Here is a 20,429-nt window from a genome sequence, read left to right as displayed (position 1 = left end):
GGGAGGGAGGGTGAGCCCGGGAGCCCAGGCCTGGCTTTTGGAGCCAGGTCACACAGCCTAGGGGACCCCTGAGGCTGTAGCTTGCTGGCTGGCCTTGTGGCCAAGATGTGGCTGGCAAGAGCTGGCTTGTTCTGAGGCCTGGAACAGTGGCCGGCGGATGTGGCCTTGGCCGGAGGCTGCGGGCGGGCCAGCGCGGCGTTTCCGGTGTGAGCACCGACTCAGAAGCAGGGTTCTCAGTGAAGTGGTCTGAGCACGTACTCTCTAGGCTTCCAGAGACAGAACACTGTTGGGGGCGCCGGGGGACCCTCTGACCCTCTTGGCACTCCCTGGTCCTGGGGAGGACAAGGTATCTGCATGGCTCTGGTGTGGGCACCCTGCCTCCCTTCTGGGCCTCCTTGCCAGCCCCTGGAAGCAGCCCTGGGCTCGTGCAAGCCAAGCCTGTGCCGGGGCAGGCCTGCCTAGGGTCACTGCCCAGGAGGGATCCTGGTGGGAGCCCTCCCGGGCGACAGTTTCTGCAGACACTGCTATGCAGGCAGGCACCTGGGGTGGCCTTGTGGGTTGGAGGGGAGAGGTCAGGAGCACGTGGCCAGATGCAGCAGGGGCCTCAGGCTCAGTAGGAGTGTGTGGCTCTGGGTGGTGGGACCAGGAGACTCTGAGGCTCTGGAGTCTTGCTTGAAGCCCCCACCCCCACCCTAGCAGGTGCAGGACACAGGGTGAGTGTGATATCATCCTCCCTGGGTCTTCTCAGCCTGCTGGACAGTGCCTATCCAAGGGGACCCAGGGACGATGCCCTAGAGCTGAGCCCCAAGGGCCACCTTCTCTGGAGAACATTTGTCCCCAGGTGCCAGGAAGCTGGTAGACATGTGCCCGCTGTTCTCTGCTCCTGAAATACGAGAGGGAGCTGGCAGGCCTGGCAGGGTTTCTGGGGAGACCAGTGTCATCCAACACTGCATGGAGAGGCCGGAAGGAGGCAGCTCCTCCCTCCCCTGCAGGCCTGCGCTGCGCCTTCCAGGCGCCATCTCCTGCCTGCGCTGCCAGGGCCTGCCCTCTGTGGGAGCTGCCCTGGGTGTTGCCCCGGGAGCGCTCTGTCCGGCTCCTGGATTCTTGGGACCCTGGAGTCTGACTCTGGGTTCAGATCCAGCCTCTGTGCCCTTTTAGCTGTGTGATCCACCCTGACTATCCAGGCTCTAGGATGTGGGCAATAACAGGATCCACCTGACTGCCGGCCATGGGAGCCCAGCACAGTGGCTGGACACTGGCCCTAGTCTGGACCACCGAATTTCCTGGCCTACGCCCGTGGCCTGGAGCACACTGTGGCAGGAGCCTACCGGGGCCAACCCCTTCACTCACCATCCCAGAATGGAGGCTGTGGGGGCTCCCGAGGCCTCAGACCCGCTGCCCGACACAGTTCAGGGAGGGGCCCTGACTCTGGCCTCACCCAACTCTGTGACCTTCAGCAGGTCCAACCCCAGGGCCCAGGCACCCTCCTGCTGCTTCCTTCCTGGCCACCCTGAAGCCTCTGGCCCAGGGTAGCAGTAGACAGATGTTATGTGGCAGGGAGAGCATCAGGCTGGCGCCTGGCCCCCAGGCTCAGCTCTGACCTAAGGAGCTGAGTGGCATGGCACAGAGCTACATGCAGCCCGGGAAGGGTACAGGCCCAGTCTAGATGCCAGGTCTGGGCCCGTGGGAAAGTGGGGAGGTGGTGGAGTTAGGTGAACCAGACTGGCCCACAGGGCCTGTAGGGCCTGTGGACTGAGGCTGGGCTCCATGAAAGGAGTGGCCAGGACGTCCCAGAGGGCTCCTTGTGCTGGGAATTCCTCCCACTCACAGGGGATTTTATCAACATCATTTAAGATCTACTTTGTGCTGTGGGTTCCTGACATGCCAGGGCTGAGGCTGAGCCAGGGGTCAGCCTGGGGGTGGGGGTGGGGCCTAGGCTGGGGAGGGGAGGGGCTTGAGGGGGCGGGGCTTGCTAGGGGACAGGGGTTTGGAAACAAGCTCAGGGCTCAGACAGCACCGAGGGTAGTGAGAGAAGAAGGGGGTTCCCATAGCACCAGGGGCTTAGGTCAGAGCCAGGAGCATTCAGGAAGGGAAGGTGGTAGGGAGTCTGGAGGCACATTGAGAGGGTCAGAGGAGAAGGGGCTTTGCTGGAGGCAGGATGGGGACTCAGACAGCAGGGTGCAGGCTCAGAAAGAGCAGGGAGAACAGGCTTCCCGGGGCACTGAGCAGGGTCTAAGGCTCGGCTGCAGAGGACCAGCTCAGAGGGGGCATCTGCACATCCCAGGGTGGGATGACCAGGGATCTCTCCAGGGAAAAGGAAGCTTATCAGGACCTTTCAGGAGTCGGGAGATCAGTTGGGAACGAGTGTCCAAGAGAACAAGAAGGTGGGGGAACTCTGCAGGCAGCCGAGGTGGAGGACAGGCACTGGTTGATGGACATGTTGTGGGGGTCAGTGCACCTCAAGGGACAAGGGCCCAGGTAGGATGGGTTCACAGGGAGGCCACAGGCCAGGGCATGGGCAGGACTCCAGGGACACAAGTGTCCAGCCTCAGAGAGGGGCGAGGGGCCAGGGCCTGGGAGCAGAACACTTGGCCTTGCAGGCAGAGGAAAGGTGGGTGAAGGGCCTTTGTGCAGGGACAGGCTGGCCACAGGGTCCAAGACCAAGGCTGTGAGTGAGCTGGATCAGTGAGGACGTCAAACTTGGGAAAAGGGGCAGGCCCTCCAGAGGAACTGGTCTGGAGGGGCAGCAGGGGTGCTGACGGTGGCTAAGGGCCTGAACTTGATGTGCTTAGGACAGAGGGATGGGAAGTGGCCTTAAGGGCTGGGGACTGTAGAGACGGGACCATGCAAAGACGGGTGACCTGGAGGGGGTTTGGTGAGGTGCAGCCTATTCAGGGACTGCGCTGCTGAGTTTGGAGCCAGAGACTCCAGAGGCACAGTGGGCAGGTACCGAGGGGCACAGAGGGGCTGGGCTAGGGATGGTCCTGGGCAGAGTGAGGGGAAGAGAGTCAGAGGGTCTCATGGACCCGTGGGTGGGAGCTTGGTAAGGCTCCGAAGCCACCCGGCTCAGGGACCTCAGGGGAAGGGCTCCACGGGGCCAGCGGAGGCGGCGGGCGGACTCAGCAGGCCCAGAAGAGGCAAAGCCCCCGCGTAAGGGTCTCTGAGAAAGAAGGCAACAGGTCCTGGACAGCTGGAACGCGAGGGGAGAGCAGGAGTAGGGGGCTCAGGCAGGTGCGCTGGGCTCCGGAGACGGCTCCCACGGGGGCTGGGGCTCCGTGCGAGGGGGCGGGATGCGCCGGGGCAGGTCCAGGGACGTGCAAGTGAGGGGCACAGGGGTAGCAGGGTCCCATCTCTGTCCCGAGGGGTCGAGGCTTCCGGCCAGCCCGCGGCCCCCACCCTCCCCGCGGAGGAGGCGGAGGTGTCTGCGCCGCCGCCGCCGCCGCCGTGAGTCAGGCTCTGGCTGCAGCCGGCCGGCCGGCCTGGCGCTGCGGAGCGGCGCGGGCAGCGGGGGAGGCAGAGGCGCCGCCGAGTCCCGCGCGATCCCCGCCCCCAAGGTTGGGCGGTTGGGACGCGGATCCGCGGACAGACAACGGCCTGGGAGGGCAGAAGGACGCGCGCACTGAGGCGCAGGGGTCCGGCCCGCCCGCCGCGGAGTCGCCAGTAGGTGAGGACGCGCCGTCCGGGCGCCTGCGGCAAAGCGGGGTCGGGCGGGGGTCGCGGAGCCTGGCTCAGACCCCTACGCGCTCGGTGCGCCGGGGGGCGCGGCGCCAGCGCCTTGGTGCCTCTTTGAAGTGTTCATTTGGTAGAGTGTCATTGTGCTTGTGTGTGGCGCGCTTGGGTTCCCCGGCACCGCTTTCGGCTGAGCTGGGGGCTGGGGGCGATGCGCGCGAGTTTGGAGCCCCGCACCTGTGCTTATCCTCCGGCAACTGCCGGGGGCCTGTGTCGCGGTGTGTGTGCGTGTCACTGTGGCCCTTGTTTACCCGGCTGTCTCAGCGGGAGTGTGCGGGACTGGAGAGCCCGGCCGGTGGTGCTGGGTTTGTGGCAGATTATCTGCCTGGGTCTGTAGGCAGGTGCTTCCCGGGCTCTGCTCATTTCTCCAGTTAGTGACTAGGGCAGTGTCATTGTAGGTCCGCTGCCAAGCCGGGTGCTCTGTGTATTGCAAGAGCATGTCAGAGTGTTGTTGGGTGTGCACTGGGGGTCTGTGTGTGCCGGTGGGTGAATGTGTGTGTGCAGATGGCAAGGATGGAAAGCCGGATGTGCCTGCCAAGGCTGCTGCGAAGGGCTTTGGCATTAGCAGTGGCGGGGCGGGCGGGGGAGGCAGGTGGCAGGCTAGCAGCTGGCTGCCTGGGTGGGGATTTCCATCTCCACTGCAGGGGAGATGTTGCAGGGCTCCAGGGTGGGTGCTACTCCACCAGCAGGGCCCAGCTCATTCCTACTCTCTTCCTCCCTGCAGGCCCAGGGCCCCGGCCAGTGCCCAGCCCTGCTGGGAGCCCCGGCCAGCACCACGGACGGCACCCAGGAAGCCCGAGTCCCCCTGGACGGGGCCTTCTGGATTCCGAGGCCCCCCGTAGGTTCGCCCAAGGGCTGCTTTGCCTGTGTGTCCAAGCCCCCTGCCTTGCAGGCTCCAGCGGCCCCTGCCACTGAGCCCTCAGCCTCACCCCCCATGGCACCCACTCTGTTCCCCATGGAGTCCAAGAGCAGCAAGACAGACAGTGTGCGGGTGGCGGGGGGCCCCCAGGCCTGCAAGCACCTGGCGGAGAAGAAGACCATGACGAACCCCACGACCGTCATCGAGGTCTACCCGGACACCACCGAGGTGAACGACTACTACCTGTGGTCCATCTTCAACTTCGTCTACCTCAACTTCTGCTGCCTGGGCTTCATCGCCTTGGCCTACTCCCTCAAAGTGAGCCCCCGCCGTGGCAGGGCGGAAAGGAGGGGTGGGTGCGGGCTGGACAGGACCCGACTGCGCTGCCCTGGCCCTCCCTCTGCTGTGGTAGAGCAGGTGCAGCTGGGGCCCAGAGGGATCCGGGGTCCTGGGATGGGGCCTTGGCCAGGCATCCTGGGCAGCAAGGGGCTATCCCTTCCTTTCCTGAGCTGAGAGAGCTTCTGACAGAGACCCTTCTCTGCACAGCCAGCTGAGCCCAGCCAGGGGGCATGGGGACCCAGAGAATTCACCCTGGCCAGCAGCCATCCCAAGGTCAAAAGGGATGGAGCCCTCATGGAGCTGAAGAGGGTTTGCAACCCTGTACCTTTTGAGAGAGGAGGGGTGACCTCAGGGACCCCGGCATGCCTGCTGTCATCAGGGACCCTGAGGCCAGGCCCTGGTGCACACCCCACTGTGTACTTGGCTGGAAGTCAATGCCTGGTGGCTAGGGCAGCTCAGGGAAAGAACGGGAAAGCAGGTCCCACAGACCCCATCACCCTGGGCCCAGAGTGGGCATGAGTGCCCTTGGCTCTGAGAGGAACTGGTTGGGAGCAGAGAAGACTGTGAGGCCACGGGACCCACCCCCGCGGGCAGAGGGAGAGGAAGGACTGTCACCCGTGCACTTTGGGTGGGGTGACCCCTCTACCCCCTGCAGGGACTGAGTAGCCCTGGGCTGTGCAGGGAGATGGGGACTCAGGCGTCCCCACACCCTGCCACTCCAGGAAGAAGGACCTGGCTCGCACTGGGCCAGATCATCCCTTTCCCGAGCCCAGACTTGAATGGCCATAGCCAGATGCATTCCACTGATTACAGCTGCACAGCCAGGTGGGGTGGCAGGAGGCCCGGGAGCAGCAGGGCTGTGGGAGAGGAGAGCTAGGCCAAGGCCGACCCGGGAGCAGGGACGCCCGGACGGCTCTGCCTCTAATCGTCTTTGAGCCCAGAGCCCCACCCTGTGCGTACCACACGCCTGGCCACCTCCTCCTGACTCATCCACAGCACCACCATCTCCCGTCATGTGCACTCCATCGTCATGCCTGTGGACCTAGCCCCGGGCACCACCACGTGGGACCTGTGCACGTGAGTGTGCATGTCAAGTGTGTGTGCAACGTGTGTGTGTGTGGTGTGAGTGTGTGGTGTGAGTGTGAGGGTTTTTTGGGGGGATTTGTTTTTTGGTACTGGAGATTAAACCCAGGGGTGCTCTACCACTGAGCTGCTCCCCCAGCCCTTTTTACTTTTTTAATTTTTATCTTGAGACAGGGCCTCATTAAATTGCCCAGGCTGGCCTTGAACTTGCAGTCCTCCTGCCTCAGCCTCCTGAGTCACTGGGATGATAGGAGTGCACCACCAGGCCAGCACGAGTGAGTTTATATGAGTGTGAGTGTGGACATGTGCGTGTGGGGGGGTGGGTGAGTGTAATTGCATGTATGTAAGTAGGCACATGCATATATTGTATGCCTGTGTATGCATGCATATGTGCATGGGTAGATGTGCAAATGTGTATGTGCCTGTGAGTTTGGGGTGTTAACTGCCTGTGAGTATGTAGATGTATGTGCGTATGTGCGAGTGAATGCATGTATTTGTGCAAGCGAGTGTTAGTATCTGTGTGTCTAAGAGTGTGTGTGCACATGTGCTGAGGAGGCAGCAAGGTCAGGGCCCTTGGGGGCTGGCGTGGCCGTCAGACCAGCCCAGCTCAGCTGCAGGCCAGTGCTGGCAGAGGACAGGCGTGCTGGGGCAGCCGAGGCTGCAGCTGGTGAGGCTCACCTCCCCCGTCCCTCTGGCTCTGCGCTGCCGACAGCCTGGCGAGACAGGCCTGGCCACTTGGGCTCCTGTCCGGAAGCTGTCCCCTCCTCCCCTTGGGCTCAGGCTGTGGCCGGCTGGCTGGCATGGGGCAGGTCCATCTGGTGCAGGTTGTAGGTAGGTCAGGCCTGTCTGTGCTGGGTCTGTGCTGCGGGGGATGACATGAGCTCACTAGTTTGAAGAGGCAAAAAGGACTCCCCATTCTCTGGGGCTGTCCCCCAGGTGTGCCCAGTGAAGGTGGAACGTTTCTGGGGCTCGCCTCCTAGGGGTGCACAGCACAAGCTGCCTCCTAGGGTGGGGCGGGACAGAGCTGTCCTGTCTGGCTCTGTGCCCAAGGGCTGGGGATGGTCCACCTGTGCTTCCAGTGGCAGGTCTCCTGAGCAGCTGCTGCTGCACATCAGGCTGACCATCATGGGCATTTTCAAGGGCAGGGAATGGCCGTGGGGTCAGGAGGCCTTGGCTAAGACCCAGCTTGGGGGATCAGCGAGCCATCTCTCTCCACTGAGCTTCTGTTCCCTCACCTGCTCACAGAACAGACCAAAAGAACCCTGTCTAGGCCAGCGCACTTGAGCAGGGGTGGGGGCTGGCAGGCAGCGGGTGTGGCAGGAGCTGTGTCCTGGCCTGCCTGTCTGTCCACCCAGCCCTCCAGCCACCACCACCCTCCCACAGCGTGGCAGCTCGGCCCCCTGCAGGCTGGGATGCAGCACAGAGAATGGGGCCTTATTTTGCTCAGCCTGGTGTCTGGGGAGGGACGAGATAGAAAAGATCAATTCTCCATTCATGCAGCCTCCATGTGCAGCCTCATAAAGACATGGCCACCCGCTGTTAGCTGGAGAGTGTCCAAACTTCTCTCAGTATTCAGCACCATGGTGACCCCCTTCCTGGCCTGTCAGACACTCCCTGCCCCCCTCATCCCCGAGGGCAGTGACGTGCACACCTCGGCCTGGGAGCTTGGGTCTGTGTCTCCGGCAGAGCCTCCAGGACCCTGCCCTATCGTACGCTCTACCAAGACAGTCCCTTCATCGTGGAGCCATCCGGGTCCCAGCAGGGTGGCCAACACAGGGCCAGAGCATGTTGGTTGGATGAGGGGATGGACATCTCAGACAGAAGAGGGTGACTTTACTCTCTGGGGCCAGGTGGGGCCCGGGGCAGCAGACCTCTGGGAGGAGGCAGCACTTTCGCTGGCCTTGAAGGATGGACGGGTGGGGCATTGCATGTGGAGAGCCGAGTATGGACCAAGGCTGCATGGTGGAGCACTCGGTCAGCCAGGCCCCGCGCTCCATGGGCTGCGGAAGACAATCCTGAGAGGGACCTGGAGCCACGAGGGAAAGGGGTTGGGGTCCGTCGTGGGGAAGACCGAAGACGAGGTGGCCGGTGCTGTGGCATCCCCAGCCACTGCCAAGACAGGGGAAAAGAAAGGCCCAGAGGACAGTGGGGGTCCTGGCACGGAGATCCACAGGAGGGCATGCAGCCCAAACTTGGACAGGGACCGGGGGGGGGGGGGTGAGGGGTGGGGGGGCAGGCGACAGATAAAGCCAGGGAGTGGCAGCTGGGAGGCTTCCAGCAAGAGGGCAGTGGGAGGAGTCGGCGACGAGGGAGGGAGGGCTGCCCTGGGTGAGTACTCACTGGGTGGCATGCTTACCTGCTGCTGCTCTGAACATCAACACCAGCATCCACCCCACTGTCCACCCAACCATCCACCTACACCCTACCTTCCACTCATCCACCCACCCACCCACCCTCCCAAACACATACCCTCTGTCCACCCAGCCTCCATCCTTCATCCATCCACCCACCCAACTCCCCATCCTCTGTCCACCTTCCACCCACCTGCCCTCCATCCACTTACCCATCTGTCCACCCACACACCCTCACACAGCCATGTGACACTTCAGTCAACAAAGGACGATATATCTGACAGTAGTTCCATTAAGATTGTGTCACCAAGTGATGTCCTGTCTTAGTTTGCATAAGTGCACCCCATGACATCAACAAAATGTCAGGTGAAACCCCCTGGCGGGGCAATACTCAGAACATACCCGTCACTAAGTCATGCGGGACCGGCATCTGCGCACCCTCCTCCTCCCTCCAGCCATCTAGACCCGCATCTCTGCATCTGCACACAGCGTGGGTGCTGCTTCCTCCCTCCCGCTCTCCTAGCCCTCCCCACCAGCTCCTGCATCAACCTGCTGATCATCTCTAATGCCAGTCGCTGAGGAACGTCCGTCATCCGTCATCCGCAGTTTCATCCACCCTGGCACCTGCTGTCCCCCACACACTCACCCATTCTTTCCTTAGGAATCCATGTCTGCATTTGCCCAAGTCCGCCCCTCCCAGCCTCCCGCCCGACCTCCCTGCTTCCCCCTCTCGTCAACCTACCGGGTCATGCATCTGCACCCAGCACATCTGCCTCAGACCTGTTCATCTCTGCACCCTGCGATCTTTCTCAATCTGTCCTTCCTCCCTCCTCCAGTTATTTACACACCAGTAATCATCCCTCCCACCACCACCTCCTTATCCCGCACACACTACCCAAGGGCTCATGTGGCTCTGATTCAGAGCATGTTTGAGCCCTGACCACACCTCTGAGTAGCCGTGAGACCTTAAATCACCAACTACCTTTATGCTTAAATCTCTTCCTTTTACAGATGAGGACGGACATACCTCTAAGTGCTGTTGAGAAGAGTTGACACACGAGACACAGCCAGCCAGGGCTGGGCCCGGCCTGGGTCTCCACTTAGTATTACTCTTGTTTCGTCTGCCCTTCCTTCTCCTCTGTTCCTACCTCGGTCACCCCATCCTGCCCCAGTAGGACTCCGCCCAGGCGCCCCCATCAATCCTCCAGCTTCCTCCAGACACCCATCCTTCCCCAGCTGCTGGACGCCCAGCCACCTCCCTCCTCACCCCGCCTCTGCCCATCCAGCCACCCTATCCCACCACTTCCTGACCCACATGTTGAAGCAAACATGCTTCTTCCCAACTTCTCCCTTCCCGTTCACCCCACTGCACGGCTCCTACTCCAACCACGTGACCCCTTTCCTGATCCCTCACCCATTAGCTCTTCTCCCCTACTTTACCCACCGACACCCCCGACCTGTCAGTCCCTCCAGGTGACCATCCGCCCGCCATCCACCTCTCCACATCTCCTCTCCCCCTTTCCCTCTGCCCATTGGCCCTCCCGCAGGTCCCCCTCCCATGAGTCCCTCTCTCCACACAGCACCCAGCTGAAACCCTGCCGCCTCACCCACTCCAACCCACTTCTTCCATCTCGTTATCTCCGCCCCTATCCCAGGTCTGCCGTCTCCTCCTCTGGGCTCCTCCTCTCCCGTGCACACACTCACCCCCTTCCCTCACTCCCAACGCCGCCACGCTGTCCTCCTCCCTTCCTCCCCTGCACCCTCCCTGTGACATCTCATCACAGCCATTCATGAAGCCGTCCATCTCCTAATCGTGGATTCACTCAGACTCCCCGCATCTTCCCGCCACTTCTTCATTACTATGCTCACGGTGAATCTGCAGTGACGAGAGACCCAGAGTTCCTGACCTTGGAGCAGACCTTTTGGCAGGGAAGCCAGACAATTATGAAACACTTGCGCGTGTCATGTGGTGATGTCAGCAAGAAAACATGAACCAGCCACGGCCGAGGCGGCGGGCAGGGGCCGACGCTGCGTGGAGGGTGGGCAAAGCAGTCCTCTGTGGTGGGCGATACGTGAGTGTAGGCAGGAAGTGATTCACACAGTAGCCTAAAGGGCACCCGAGGAAGAGTGCACCCCGGAGAGGGCCCGCCACGCAGAGCCCTGAGGGAACGCCAGTTCCATGGGCAGTAGGGCTGGGCCGTGAGGCAGGAGACCAGAGGGCAGCCAGGGCCCCGGCCACCTAGCCTTGCAAACCACACTTACTAGGAGTGAAATGGAACTCTGAGAACAGGAAACAAAGGTCCATGTGACCTGGCTCACATATAGGAGGGTGACTCGGGCCACTGTGTGAACAGCCCATGAGGACACAGGCAGGAGAGGAGGACCAGGTGGGGACTGTCCTAAGAGTCCGGTTGGACCACATGGTGGGCACAGGAAGCTAAGACCTAGGCCTTCGAGGACACTCGTCCCTGGGTGTCCTGGGAAGGTAAGGCCCAGGTCTCCACGTGGGTACCAAGACCTGAAGGTGCTATAACCTCAGTGTTTGCGTAGGACCTATGCGCATCGTCCCCTACTCTCCTGTCTGCACAAGTTGACTCCCTGGAAGTGCTGTGTGAACAGTGGTTATGCGGGAAGTCCAATGCTGGGACTTCTTTAGAGCAAGCTTCACACCTAGATCCTATTTTTCTGTTCATTCCCTGTCCCCTTGTCTGTGAATGTAAACTCCACTGGACAGATTTGCTCTGTGCCTTGTTGTATACCAGGTTGTGTGGAAATTGCAGAGAGGAGGCTAAAGTCAAGGCTGATGGATTGAATGAGAGAGTGAATCTGCCCCAATCTACCATTCTTAGGCATACAATATGAATCTTCAATCAGACACTCCACCTTCCATTAATCCACCTGACGTTTCCTTCCAAAATGCAAAAAATCTATTCACCAACTATCCTTCCATCCAACACACCTACCATGTACCTCTCCCGATGATGCAGCTCACACCACAGAATCCTGAGTGCACATGTCCCTCCATCCACCATGCCTACCTGTGCCCCTGTCCTGATGATGCAGCTCACACCATGCATCCCCAGTGCACCTGTCCCTCCATCCACCATGCCTACCTGTGCACCTGTCCTGATGATGCAGCTCACACCACTGCATCCCCAGTGCACCTGTCCCTCCATCCACTATGCCTACCTGTCCACCTGTCCCGATGATGCAGCTTATACCACTGCATCCCCAGTGCACCTGTCCCTTCATCTACCATGCCTACCTGTCCACCTGTCCCGATGATGCAGCTCATACCACTGCATCCCCAGTGCACATGTCCCTCCATCCACTATGCCTACCTGTCCACCTGTCCCGATGATGCAGCTTATACCACTGCATCCCCAGTGCACCTGTCCCTTCATACACCATGCCTACCTGTCCACCTGTCCCGATGATGCAGCTCATACCACTGCATCCCCAGTGCACATGTCCCTCCATCCACTATGCCTACCTGTCCACCTGTCCCGATGATGCAGCTTATACCACTGCATCCCCAGTGCACCTGTCCCTTCATACACCATGCCTACCTGTCCACCTGTCCCGATGATGCAGCTCATACCACTGCATCCCCAGTGCACATGTCTCTCCATCCACCATGCCTACCTGTGCACCTGTCCTGATGATGCAGCTCACACCCCTGAACCCCCAGTGCACCTGTCCCTCCATCCACCATGCCTACCTGTGCACCTGTCCTGATGATGCAGCTCACACCACTGCATCCCCAGTGCACCTGTCCCTTTATCCACCATGCCTACCTGTCCACCTGTTCTGATGATGCAGCTCACACCATTGCATCCCCAGTGCACCTGACCCTCCATCCACCATGCCTACCTGTGCACCTCTCCTGATGATGCAGCTCACACCACTGCGTCCCCAGTGCACCTGTCCCTCCATGCACCATGCCTACCTGTGCACCTGTCAAGATGATGAGCTCATACCACTGCTTCCCCAGTGCACCAGTCCCTCCATCCACCATGCCTACCTGTGCACCTGTCCTGATGATGCAGCTCACACCACTGCATCCCCAGTGCATCTGTCCCTCCATGCACCATGCCTACCTGTGCACCTGTCCTGATGATGCAACTCACACCACTGCATCCCCAGTGCACCTGTCCCTCCATGCACCATGCCTACCTGTAGACCTGTCCTGATGATGCAGATCACACCACTGTATCCCCAGTGCATCTGTCCCTCCATCCACCATGCCTACCTGGGCACATGTCCTGATGATGCAGCTCACACCACTGCATCCCCAGTGCATCTGTCCCTACATGCACCATGCTGCCTGTGCACCTGTCAAGATGATGCAGCTCACACTACTGCATCCTCAGTGCACCTGTCCCTCCATGCACCATGCCTATCTGTGCACCTGTTCTGATGATGTAGCTCACACCCCTGCATCCCCAGTGCACATGTCCCTCCGTCCACCATGCCTACCTGTGCACCTGTCCTGATGATGCAGCTCACACCACTGCATCCCCAGTGCATCTGTCCCTCCAACCGCCATGCCTACCTGTGCACCTGTCCTGATGATGCAGCTCACACCACTATATCTCCAGTGCACCTGTCTCTCGAAGCACCATGCCTACCTGTGCACATGTCCTGATGATCAGCTCACACCGCTGTGTCCCCAGTGTACCTGTCCCTTCATCCACCATGCCTACCTGTGCCCCTGTCCTGATGATGCAGCTCACACCACTGCATCTCCAGTGCACCTGTCCCTCCAACCGCCATGCCTACTTGTGCCCCTGTCCTGATGATGCAGCCCATACCACTGCATCCCCAGTGCATCTGTCCCTCCATCCTTATGCCTAACTATGCACCTGTCCTGATAATGCAGCTCACACCATTGCTTCCTGAGTGCACCTGTTTCTCCCATCCACCTTGCCTTTCTGTGCACCTGTCCTGATGATGCAGCTCACACCACTGCATCCCCAGTGCACCTGTCCCTCTATGCACCATGCCTACCTGTAGACCTGTCCTGATGATGCAGATCACACCACTGTATCCCCAGTGCATCTGTCCTTCGATGCACCATGCCTACCTGTGCACATGTCCTGATGATGCGGCTCACACCACTGCATCCCCAGGGCACCTGTCCCTCCATCCACCATGCCTACCTATGCACCTGTCCTGATGATGCAGCTCACACCACTGTGTCCCCAGTGCACCAGTCCCTTCATCCACCCTGCCTACCTGTGCACCTGTCCCGATGATGCAGTTCACACCACTGCATCCCCAGGGCACCTGTCCCTCCATCCACCATGCCTACCTGTGCACCTGTCCTGATGATGCAGCTCACACCACTGTGTCCCCAGTGCACCTGTCCCTTCATCCACCCTGCTGCCTGTGCACCTGTCCCGATGATGCAGTTCACACCACTGCATCCCCAGGGCACCTGTCCCTCCATCCACCATGCCTACCTGTGCACCTGTCCTGATGATGCAGCTCACACCACTGCATCCCACTTCAGCAGCTGGCCACCTATGCCCCATCATCCTCGTCTGGATCTTTCCACCTGTTCTGTTCACCCAGCATGCATTTGCGTGTTGTGTGCCCATCTCTTCCACCCTGTAGATGTGAATTTGCAAAGGCACCTGTGTCTGCTCATTCCTCCACATCCCTATGTCCATCCATGCACTTTCACCCCTGTGGCATATATTATCCAACCCGGCCTGCCTGTCCCACCCATCACTCTGCACTAGTGCTTGTGCTGGCCGCTGCCCAGCTGGTCTGTATTCCTGAATATACCAATCCCCCTCCTGCTTTCCTCACATTCATTCCTGTGCCCCCTGAGCCCCCTGCTCATACACCTGCCTCATTCTCATCCAGTCTCTTGTCCCACACAGTGATACCCTTCACTTATCTCCTTAGGCACCAACCTGTCCACTGTCCTGCGTCCATTTGTCCACAGCCCACCCTCCCACTCCTCTGCTACAGCTATCTGTCCAGCACATATTCCTGCATGCAGTCCTCCATGCCTGTGTCCAGTATGTGTCTCCGTGGACCTCCTTCTTTCCCCCACCCCTTTCCTGTCTTCTAGTCACCGCCACGTCCCCTTTCCCCGAGTCCTTAGAACCAGCCCTCTGCACCCACTCGTGGCCCTTGGCGCCCCCCCTGCCACTCCCCACCCCGTGGCTCACCCTCTCCATCACTCCCTTCCGCACTTCACGGACCTGAGACAGAGGCCATGACCGGGACTGGCCCAGGAATGGAGAGCTTTGTCAACATACATGTGGCCCAGGGTCATCCGACATTGGTGATTTGGAGGAGGACGCCAGGTGCTCGTCTCAGTGCGCTTCCCACACGCTGATGGCCCTCTCTTCCTGAGCATCCTGCCTGGGCAGAGGCTGAGGTGGGGTGGTCAGGCTGCTAGGGGTGGTCTCTGCTGGCCACTCTGCCTGGAGGCCTTCTTTGCCTCCATTGGAGGCAGACATGGGACACTGCACACCCACTGCTCAGTGAGCGGCTCCACACCCCAGGGCAGGCTGTGGCTCCACGTTGCGGGCAGCGGGGCCTGGTAGGACCCCGGCCACACGCGGCCAGCCAGCCCCACAGCGCCTTCACCCAGAGCTGCCGTCTAGAGCGTGGGGGGCCGTCTAGGCCACCTAGTGCAGTCATTCCTGTTCCTCCCGACAGCCTCCGTCAGTCTAGAACAGGACCCTGCGGCTGGATACAGGAGCGGCTGGCCGTCTGCATGGCGGGAGACATCAGGGAGAAACGTGATTTCGCATCACAATTAAAGAACTAAATAGGCTAAGACGAGATCCAGTGGGAGATGAGCTAACTCTGGAGAAAATGATGCAGACTGCCTCTGAACCAAGCTTCAGGCAGCGAGCACCACCCACCGCCTGGTCCCTTAGCCTTCTGCTTTTTAAGTTTTGCCTATTAATCACCCAGTTGGTGGGCTTCCTGGTGGCACGTGGTGCAGACATACATACCAGTTCCACCGATTCCTCTCCCCGACATGCCCCTGTCCCTCGCTCTCCCATGGACCCCCGCTGCACCCTGGCGGGCTCCCTCTCCTTCCACACGCCTGGTCGCCCACTGTTGTCCCTCTACTTCCACCGAGGAGAGAAACATACTTTTATCTCTGAGGATAACTTATTCCTCTCAAAATCATGGCCTCCAGTTCCATCCATGTTCCTGCACATGCCATAATTTCCTCCTTCTCTGTGGCTGACTAAATCTCCACTGTGCACGTCCACCACATTTTCTTCATCCCCCCGTCCACCGAGGGACACCTGGGCTGGCTCCGTCGTCTGGCGGCTGGGAATGGTGTGTGTGTGTCACTGTAGTGAGATGACTCTGACTCCCCAGGGTCAATACCGAGGCGTGGGGCAGCTGGGTCACACGGAGGGTCCCCGCCTGGTCTTTTGGGTGGTGGCACTTTCCTGGTGTCACGTCCTCGCCGGCATTCATGGCTGCCTGGGTTCCTGACAGCTGCCATTCTGACCCGAGGGAGACGGGATCGCAGCGTGGTTTTCATGAACGATTCCCTGATGGCACGAGACTGTTTCCCTGAGTTGGCTGCCCATCTGGGCTTCTCCTCTGGACAGGTGTCTGCTCAGTTCATCTGCCCATTGACTGACTGGGTCAGGTGGCTCTTTCAAGGTGTTTGTTGGAGCTCTTTATTGAATCCTCGGTGGGAAGAGTCGGTGGCCAAGATTTTCTCCCCTGCTGTAGTTCTCTCTTCACCCGGTTATTTCCTCCTTTGCTGTGCAGAAGCTTTCTAATGTGGTCCACCACCAACGCCCTGCCCTCTCTCTCATTTCTGAGCTGGAGCGGTCCTATCCGGGAAGTCCTTGTTGGTGGCCGTGTGGTGAAGGCTCTGCCCTATGTTCTTTTCCTAGTGGTCACAAAGCGTGTGGTCTTGTACTCGGTCTTTGGTCAACGTCGAGTTGTGTTGCACCGTGTTAGGGATGAGGATCTAGCTGAGTCCTCTACAAGTGGACGGCCAGTTTTCCCTGCACCTGTTGTTAAAAAGGACGTCTTGTCTCCACTGTATGTTTTTGGCACTTTTGTCTAGGACCAGGTAACTCTATCTGAATTGTTTTGAACAAAAAGTGGCGAGGACTGATCACACACAGACCTGGGGTGAGGAGCAGGTGGACTGTTGGGGTCCTGACAAGGCTGCTCTGCCCAGAGAGGGACAGCAGCAGCCACAGGGAGACCAGCAGCGGCTCCTCGAATGCCACCTGTTAGAGGCGAGGACCACGGCCGGGCACCAGGGCGGGTTTAGTCCTGACTGACCCGGTGAGCATCCCCTGATCCGGAGGAAGGCAAGTTCGCTTCTTGGGAACAGAGACAGGCAGTTTTCCTACCTCTCAGTTCGCCCCCATCTCAGGGGCCAGAAAGTCGTCTCCTCTCTGTCAATGAAAGAGCAGGGAGAGAGCAGCAGGTCTCGGGGCCAGGAGGCCGTTTGCCGGGCGAGTTCATGGAGTGGGGTCGGGGAAGGGAGGTGGCTGCAACTGTGCCCCCTGGGTGTGTGGTGTGCCTCTTCTGCTCCCTTGGTCCACAGGGCCGTCTTGTCACTTGAAGGTGGGTCTTGTGATGCCTCCAACATGGCTCTTAGTTCTCAGGGTTGCTTTGGCCCGTCCGTCTTTTGTCTTTCATATGAACTCGAGGCTTTTTTCCCTAGTTCTGAGAAGAATGTGATTGGCGTTTGAGGAGGGTTACATTGAATCTGTGCCTTGGTTTTGGAATCATGGCCGTTTTACCCGTGTTAATTCTGTCTGTCCTTCTGTCTTCTGGGGTCGGCTTCAGTTTCCGTGTTCAGTGTCTGTGATGTTTTATGCAGGACTCTTTTACCGCTTTGGTCATGTTTATTCCTAAGCAGTTTTTACAAGTTATTGTTGTAAATATAGTTGTTTCCCTCATCTCTTTCTCGGTCGTCCATTATTGGTGTATAGAAAGCTGTTGATTTTGTAAGTTGATCACATATTTTCTACTTTGCTGAGTTGATCAGCTCGGGAAGTCCTTCTGGTGGAACCCTCAGGGTCTTCTAAGTATCAGTTCTTAACGTCTGCAAAGGGATAAATGGACTTTTCCTTTCCTGTTTGTGTCCTTTGTATTCCTCTTACCTGATTGCTCTGACTCTGATTTCAAGTACTCTGTTGAGCAGGAGTTGACAGGTGGACAGCCTTGTCTTGTCCCTGGTGTTAGAGGAAATACTTTCAGGTTTCCCCCATTCAGTATGACACTGGCTTTAGATCTGCCAAATGCAGCATTCACGATGATGAGTTCCTTCCAGCCCTAGTTTCTTCTGGGTTTTTATCACGAGGGCGACTGAATTCCGTCAGAGGCATCGTTAGCATTAACCTGGGTTTCGTGTGACTTTTGTCCTTGGTCCTGTGTCTGTGGTGCATCTTGGTTATCGATTGGCGTGTCTTGAACCATCCTTGCATTCCTAGAATGAAACCAGCTTGAAATGGTGAGTCTTCTCTTGAGTGAGTTCTGAATTTGGCTTCCTGATATTTTATTTCTGCATTAATGTTCATCAAAAGTGTTGGTATGAAGTTTTTCTCCCTTGGCGTGTTCTTATCTGATTCTGGTGTGAGTGTGACGCTGGCTGTGTAGGATGAACTTGGAAGCGATCCTTCCCTTCCTAGTTCATGAGCTAATTTGGGGAGTATTGGGGCAGTTCTTGAAGATCAATTCTTCTTCTTTTCCACTCTCTCTCCCCACCTGATCCCCACGGTCCACGCAATCCGCTCATGTCACCCACTTGCCTTTCTTCCCCACTAACTCACCCGTCTCCCCCTCACCTCCCGCCCCTTCCTTCCATTTTCTCGCTCCCTTCCTGGCTCCCTGCTCCCAGGGCTCAGGTCCACCCCTTCATCCTCTTTCCTTTCTCTTCTCTGTTCCTCCTCCCTCCTGCCTTCTCCATCCTGGAAGGAAAGTGGCAAGGACTGATCACACACAGACCTGGGGTGGGGAGCAGTGGACTGTCGGGGGCCTGACAAGGCTGCTCTGCCCAGAGAGGGACAGCAGCAGCCACAGAGAGACCAGCAGCGGCTCCTCGAATGTCACCTGTTAGAGGCGAGGACCACGGCCGGGCACCAGGGCGGGTTTAGTCCTGACTGACCCAGTGAGCATCCCCTGATCCGGAGGAAGGCAAGATTGAACAGAGACAGGCAGTTTTCCTACCTCTCAGAGGGGAACAGGGAACCAGTATGTCCCTTTGTCTTCTCAAGGAGAGAAGAGGGAGACCGGTACGTCCCCACCGGCACGTCCCCACGGGCACGTCTCCAGTGCAGTAGGTCTCATCCCGGCCTGGTCTCTGTTCCTGGGGAGTAGTCAGTTGGGGTGGGGGAAGGAAGATGGCTGAATCACGGTAACGCGTCCCATCCGCCTACACACAGGACAACCCGTCCCCCAGCCGTGCTTCATCCTTCTGCCCGTCTACACTCCCACAACCTCCCCCACAACCTCTCCCCACCGACTCTCCCCCCCCAGGCTCCCAGTCGGCCCCGTGCACCGTGAGCCGGGCCTTTCTTCCTGGGCAGCCCAGCTGACTACCGCAGAGACCTGTGCGCCTCCTCGGCAGCTCCCCCTCCTGCTCTTGCTCCCCCAGGCTTTGGTTCCTGCTTGCAGTGGCTCAGACCTGTCCATAAGGGACTGAGTAGGAGAGGGGACGTGCTCACACCACCCTGGACCAAGGCAGCCTCTTGGCTCAGCTCTGCCTTCCGCCTTCCTGAGGGGTCCTGGGCTCCACCCTTCCCACTCTTCATCCCTCCCCAGAGGCCCTGGGCGGCTGCCTGTCCCCTGTGTAGGGCCCGCTCTCAGGCCTCCTGGTGGGACACGGGACATGCTCACGCCCAGCCTCCAGCCTGCTGCTCGGAGGCCACCCTCCTTTCACCTTAGATCACTTTGGACTCACCCCAAAGCAGAAAGAAACAAACGCTCCCGTTGCCCTGCATCCCCATGTCCCCATGGCCACGTGTCCCCTGCTGGCCATTCCCTCCTCTCTCAGGGCCGTTTACCCGGCGGGAAGCGGGGTGACCTCTTCTCCAGCTGGGACGTGCTCTTGCAGAGCCGCAGTGTGGTCCCAAGGCAGGCCCCTGGCCAGGCCCCCTCACCTGCTGGGGCAGCCCCTCCTCTGGCCCCTGTGCCGCTGCCCGGGGCCTTGACCTCACCCCCTCTGGCACCAGGTCCGGGACAAGAAGCTGGTCAACGACCTGAACGGGGCCGTGGAGGACGCCAAGACGGCCCGGCTCTTCAACATCGCCAGCTCGGCCCTGGCCGCCTCGGGCCTCGTCCTGGTCTTCATCTTCCTGCGGTACCCGCTCACCGACTACTGAGGCCCACCTCCAAGGGCAACGGGCTCCCGCGTGGCCCGAGGCGGTGCGCCAGCATCACGTGTCAGAAGCCAGTGCCTGAAGGAGCCAGCTCCGTCCCGGCCGCCGGGGGCCTCGGCCTCCACCCCGCCTGTTTCTGGGGCCGGGCTTCCCCCCGTGCCACCGCCCCCGCTTCCAGCAGCTGCCCTCTCTGCCGTCTTCCCTACCCAGGCTTCGGGGCCCCTCCGACCCCACACCCAGCAAGAAGGGCTTTTGTGGGAGCTCCCAGAATGGGGGCTCCCAGTATCTGGGACTCACTCCCCCCGCCCTCCTCCTCCAAGTGTGGCCCTGCTCAGAGCTCTTGTATCCGTGAACTTTCAATAAAACACCTGCCCAGCTCCAGCCTGGCCTCTGTCCGTGCCCTGTGCAGGGCAGGGGGCACGGGAGGCGCCCGGAGCCGCCTCAGGCACGGCCGGGGCCCAGCCTGGCCACAGCATGGCTGACCTTCAGGTCTGCCCTGAACGCTGTTCTGCAGGGGTGCAAGGCAGGACCAGGGCTTTGATGGAGGGCACCCTAAATCCGAGTTCCCAGAGGTCAGGCAGCCAATGTGGGGGTACGGGAACCCCCAGGCTGGATGAAAGAGAGCAAGGAAACCCCAAATCCTTCCAGGAGGAAGCACCCAGCTGTGACAGAGCCCTGCTGACCCCTGTGCATCCCAAGGTGCTGGGGCCAGGCTGGCTCCTACAC

At 59.7% G+C, this 20,429-nt stretch overlaps 1 protein-coding gene across 11 annotated transcripts; it reads left to right on the top strand.

Annotated features, from left to right (window-relative positions):
• Window positions 1-189: 189 nt before the first annotated feature.
• On the top strand, window positions 190-20,084 carry Ifitm10 (interferon induced transmembrane protein 10). 11 transcript variants are annotated; one of them, XM_078045316.1, is made up of 5 exons: window positions 1,993-2,478; window positions 4,454-4,906; window positions 5,924-6,004; window positions 6,185-6,285; window positions 19,557-20,084. In XM_078045316.1, exons 2-5 carry the CDS (start codon window positions 4,664-4,666, stop codon window positions 19,585-19,587), a joined length of 456 nt encoding a protein of 151 aa, XP_077901442.1. In that variant the 5' UTR covers window positions 1,993-2,478; window positions 4,454-4,663; the 3' UTR covers window positions 19,588-20,084. The 11 variants fall into 11 exon arrangements, with proteins under 11 accessions (XP_077901444.1, XP_077901440.1, XP_077901442.1 ...); XM_078045319.1 differs by lacking the exon at window positions 19,557-20,084 and adding an exon at window positions 9,373-11,096; XM_078045315.1 differs by lacking the exon at window positions 6,185-6,285 and having other exon boundaries at window positions 1,994-2,478.
• Window positions 20,085-20,429: the final 345 nt, after the last annotated feature.

The sequence above is a fragment of the Ictidomys tridecemlineatus genome, chromosome 4 (assembly GCF_052094955.1).
Source record: "Ictidomys tridecemlineatus isolate mIctTri1 chromosome 4, mIctTri1.hap1, whole genome shotgun sequence".
NCBI lineage: Eukaryota > Metazoa > Chordata > Mammalia > Rodentia > Sciuridae > Ictidomys > Ictidomys tridecemlineatus.
The sequence above is the reverse complement of the archived record's forward strand: the minus strand, read 5'-3'. Positions and strand labels throughout refer to the sequence as shown.